This window comes from Meleagris gallopavo, chromosome 1 (assembly GCF_000146605.3).
Source record: "Meleagris gallopavo isolate NT-WF06-2002-E0010 breed Aviagen turkey brand Nicholas breeding stock chromosome 1, Turkey_5.1, whole genome shotgun sequence".
Lineage (NCBI taxonomy): Eukaryota > Metazoa > Chordata > Aves > Galliformes > Phasianidae > Meleagris > Meleagris gallopavo.
In genome coordinates this window covers 22,940,909-22,946,151 of record NC_015011.2, presented here as the reverse complement: position 1 = coordinate 22,946,151, position 5,243 = coordinate 22,940,909, and the positions used below count along the sequence as shown (strand labels likewise).

General features: G+C 37.3%; 2 protein-coding genes across 2 annotated transcripts in view; both read left to right on the top strand.

Annotated features, from left to right (window-relative positions):
- Positions 1–5,243, top strand: part of KCND2 (potassium voltage-gated channel subfamily D member 2) — a 346,823-nt gene that overhangs the window by 111,520 nt on the left and 230,060 nt on the right. The window lies entirely within an intron of this gene.
- LOC104909528 (methylglutaconyl-CoA hydratase, mitochondrial-like) overlaps positions 2,902–5,243 on the top strand; it is a 28,801-nt gene continuing 26,459 nt past the window's right edge. Inside the window, exon 1 of the mRNA XM_010706586.3 lies at positions 2,902–3,016. Within this exon, the coding sequence (XP_010704888.2) occupies positions 2,917–3,016 (100 nt within the window). The 5' untranslated portion in view covers positions 2,902–2,916. The remainder of the gene's footprint in view (positions 3,017–5,243) is intronic.

The following is a 5,243-nucleotide window of genomic DNA, read 5'->3' as shown; positions in this document are numbered from 1 at the left end:
CATGCCTGGATGCAGTACTCCAGATGGAGCCTAACAAGAACTGAGTAGAGGGGGACAGTCACCTCCCTCTCCCTGCTTGCCACCCCTTTCTTAATGCAGCCCAGAACAGAGTTGGCCTTCTGGGCTGCAAGCACACAGTACCGTCTCATGTCCAGCTTCTCATCCACCAGGACCCCCAGATCCTTCTCCTCAGAGCTCTCAAGGAGATCTTCCCCCAGTTTGTATAAATACCTGGGATTGCCCTGATCCAAGGGCAGCACGTTGTACTTGTTGTTATTGAACCTCATTAGGTTTTCATGGGCCCGCTTTTTCAGCCTGTCCAGGTTCCTCTGGATGGCTTCCCTTCTTTCCAGTGTATTGACTGCACCGCTCTGTGTGGTGTCATCCACGAACTTGCTGAGGGTGCACTCGATGCACTCATCTATGTAATTGATGAAGATGTTGAAGAGCACCGGTCCCAAGAACAACCCCCTAGGGACACTGCTTGTGACCGGCCTCCACCCTGACACAGAACCATTGATCACAACCCTTTGCCTGCGTCCAGCCAGCCAATTCCTAATCCATCAAACAGTCCATCCTTTAAATACATACCTCTTCAATTTAGAGAGAAGGATGTGGTGAGGGACCTTGTCAAAGGCCTTACGGAAGTCCAGGTAGATGACATCCATCACCCTTCCCCCATCCACTGAAGCCATCACTCCATCATAGAAGGCCATCAGATTGGTCAAGCAAGATCTACCTTTGATGAAGCCATGCTGGCTGTCTCGAATCACCTCTTTATCTCGTATGTGCCTTAACATAGCTTTTAGGAGGATCTGCTCCATGATCTTCCCAGGCACAGAGGTGAGGCTCACTGGCTTGCAGTGCATTGCATTGCACAGCAGTTGCACTGGCTTCCTTGGGTCTTCCTTTCTCCCTTTCTTAAAAGTGAGAGTAACGTTTCCCTTTTTCCAGTCACTGGGGACTTCACCAGGCAGCCAGGAATGATTCTTTACTGAGTGGATCAAGGAATTATTCAAGGATTCTTTGATCAGTGGTTTAATCTTGTGGCAGGAATGAAAGTGTTAGGTCAGTGTCAGGTCTGTTGCCTATGAAATATTGGAGTGAAGTGAATGGGTTTTAGCCTAAAAGTATTCTCTAAAAAACTTCTGTTACTATGCTACAATAGGAAAGAGTTAGGAAAATAACTTTCTCTTACCTTGGCAGTTTTGAGGGAGAAGTGCTTTAAAAAGGAAGTAAGATTACAGAAATTGGTTAAGAAACTAAAATCAATTATTGTACTAGAAATTCTTACAAATTTTCATTAATTTTAAATTAATGTAACTGCTGTATTTTAATCCATTTGTATCAAATGTATTGTTGAAACATCATAGATTTCTGTAGAAATCGTCTTAAAAGAAGTGTATATTCTAAATGCAGGTCAAAGGCCGTAGTCTGTGTTTTTGTTTTAGGATTGTTTTTTTGTTGTTTTGTTGCTGGGTTCTTTTTGAGGGGAGGAGGCTTTGAATCCATTTTCTTAATGAGCTTGAATAACTTAAAATCTAAGACTTGCCTTAGTTTAATCTTAGCAGTACATTTTCTTAGCAGCAGTTCTATGGATTTCTAAGCAGTTCTGTGGATTTTTAAGTCCACAGCCTTTCCTTTGAAATTTATTTTTCAATGGCATGCCAAGTGAGCAGGATTTCAGTGTATCAGCATCTTGTTGTATAGGTAATAGTATGCTTTTAGACAAAGTTGTAAAAGCCAATCCCTAACATTAACTGCTGAAATTGAAATGTTTTAATTGTGCAATTCCTATATCAATAACTTTTATAGTAGGTATTGTCATTGAGTTTTGTAAAGATCCTTTCAGTAACAGAACTCTATATAATGCATTTGTGAAGGCAGTTTGCAGCTTCGTATTACTCAAGTGACAGTTCAGATTTATAAATGCCAATTCTGTTTGCTTTTGAGATTCCTGTCAAGATTTTTGTATGCACTTTGAGTTACTAAGGTAGCAATTATGAAGAATTCTAGCATTTTGCTGCAGCACGCACTTGACTGCAATTTCAGGTGTACACTGACTGCTCAACTGCCCTGTCAGTCTCTCTTCAATTGCAGTAAATCAGAAAGTTCCATGGAATGTTTCAAAAGATATCTGATGTTTTAAATGCTACTTTATGTTATTTATTGGGAAACATGCAAATGTGTGCCTCATTGACATACATAGAATAACAAAGGTGAAATGAGACACTTTGGTGTCATATAGATATTCTTTTATTTTTATTATTTTTTATTTTATAGCACAAATTAAGTCCAGAAAGATACAAAAGAGGAACATAGGGCTGCTTAGTTTTAAGTAAGGGTTAGAATTTTAACTCAGCTGAAGTCTGATGCATTTTCCTGGTATTTTCATTCTTAGGGTAGAGAAACATAAAACTGGCTTTTTGTTGTGTTTTTTTTTTAATTGATTGCTTGGCTGAGAAATTGTACTTGGCTCAGTGTAGAAGTTTTTATTTAGATAAATATTGTCTGTTACTGTAAAAATATGCATTCTAAGTACTTCTTCAGATTCCAGTAAAAGAATAACAACAGGACACAATAAGAAAATGACGTAACTATCATACTTTGTGACACAGATGAGAAAATAGAAGTGCAAATCAGATGAAGTGTTAACCTAGCTTTATTGTTTATTAATATGAGAAGAAGAAACACCACTGCAAAGAGCATACTTAATGAAAATTTGCTGTGTAATTTGACTTTTTCTTATGATAAAATCCTGTGTTTTCCTTGCAATCTGTGGAAAATGAATGAATGAAATGACCAATTTGAACTATTAATGTCTCAAAGTAGACTTTTTTTTTTCCCACACAGCTATATTTCACTTCTAAAAACTAATGTATAGTACTATATACAGTTTGCTAACATGCATGTGAAATGTCACTTACAGGTGCTGACCTTAAAGAAAGAGCAAAAATGCATTCAAGCGAAGTTGGTTCTTTTGTCTCAAAAGCAAGAGCAACTATTAATGAGATGGGTATGTAAACTATCCTTTGAACAATGTTTTTAAAATATGAGATATTAGATCAACATGCTTGGTTAATATTTGATAGGTAGTAAGATATCCACAAATGTTTATATTGGTAAGTATGAGTCATGATGCATTACTTCTTTAGAATTTGCCTCAAAGAGTTGGACTTGATTTTTTAGAATGCTAGAAAAAAAGCTAAGTCTCAACTATAACAGAGGTTACTTGCCCTGCTGTTTTCATAAAGGATGGGTTGTTCTGTGGCGCTCAAGTGCTTTGGAATTTATTATTGCAGTTTTCTGTTTGGTTTAGTTAATGCAGTCTTTCATTACTGTATCCCAGTGCAGAACCCAGCATTTGCCTTGGTTGAGTTTCATGCCATTGCTGGTTGCCCAGTGTTGCAATTTGTCTAGATTCCTCTGCAAGGCCTTTTGTCCAACAGCATCTCCCAGTTTAGTGTTACTAAACTTGCTGAAGGTGCATTCCACAGCAGCATTTAAATCATTGATAAAAATATTGAATAGAACTGGCCCTAGAATGGCGCTGAGGATCACCACTAATGTCTGACCAGCCAGATTTAGCCCCATTTGGAGCCTGTTGACCTCTGCAGTTCAGCCGGTTCATCATGAAGTGTGGAATTAATCTGTTTATCTCATGCATTGATGATGTGTCCAAAAGGATGCTTTGGGAGACATTATCAGGACTGTTACTGTAATCCAGAAAGATGACATCTGACACCTCGTTTTTATCCACCAACCAGGTGATCTTAACATAGAAGGAGATCAGATTAGTAGGGCAGGGCTGTGCTCTTCAAATGCCTTTCAGTATCCCCCAGGATAATCTTTTCAATAACTTTCTCAGGGACTGAGGTTAGATGACAGATCTGTAGTTTTCTGGGCATACTCTAATATATTTTATGTAGCCAGGTATAGCACTGTCAGGCTTCTAGTCAGCAGGGCCCTCCTCAGACTTTCGAAACCTTTGGTAAACTGTTGAAAGGGTCCAGTCAGTCACAGCATCAACTGACTCCCTCAGTAGTCTAGGATAAATCCCATCAGACCCTGTTAATTTATGGACATTCAGCTGATAGAATTGTTACCTTAGAATTTCAGTGACTGCAAATGAAAAGTTGCTGCTCTCTTAGTGGTGGTCCATCACTTCAGATGACTGGACTACTGCATATCAATCAGTAATATTAAATACTGAAGCAAAAAAGGCAATAAATACCATAACATTTTCCTCCTTATTTTTTAGGTGACTACCTTCATGAAGTATCAATCAAATGTATTCTTTGGAACTCCTCTTCTTGTTAATATGCATTTGTTCTGGCGTAGAAAAACCTGTCAGTAGTTTGGAATTTTGTTTCAAATTGATTTGACCAACTTTTGATGGTAGCAATTATTCTGTAAACTACACTAAATTCTCCATTAGATCATTGCATTTCTACAGCTAAATTGATCAGTTACAGTATAACTGTTTTTGGAAAGGGCTTTGCAAATTCTTTATCAGAAAGAGAAATAAAGTATACAAAGTTTGAAACATTTATTTCATATATTTGATATGTATAAGAAACATGTTTCATCCCTCTTGAGATTTTCTGATGTAAAAAGAGTATCTATAAAATATTTTTCTTTTTTAAAACTGAATTCTAACTAATTGCCGTAGAATTGGAAACAGAGCAAAAAAAAAACCAAAAAAAACAACAAAACAAAACAACCCCCCCCACACAAAAAAACAAGAAAAACCAAACACACTGCAAAAAGAAAACAGTGAGAAATATGTTGTTTCTCAGGAGGGTCTGTATGCACCTATTAACATTAGGTCAGATCTCAACTTGGCTGAATGTTAATGGGTGAAAATCAGTTTCTTTTCACAAGTAATTGACAGACTACTGAAGAATAAGTCTTTAATTAGGTGCTTCATGGAGATATTTGTATGCTTGATTATTTAATTGCCTTTGAAATGAAGTAGAACCTCCAGGCTTAGTTTAAAAAAAAAAGTAGTAAAATATCTAGAAATGAATAAATAATTTCCTTCAGCGAGCACTGTTTCATGCTGCAACTTGTCCCTTTTTTGGACTGCAAAGCAAGAAGCAACAGATTGTTCCACTTAGCCACTGTGTAAGATTTTTAGGAGGATTTTGTAGCTGTAAGTTATTTCTAATCCTTTCTTGGACTGAAGTTACTGGAAATACTTTATGAGTTGTGGTTAAATAGGGGCAATCAATTATTGTTCT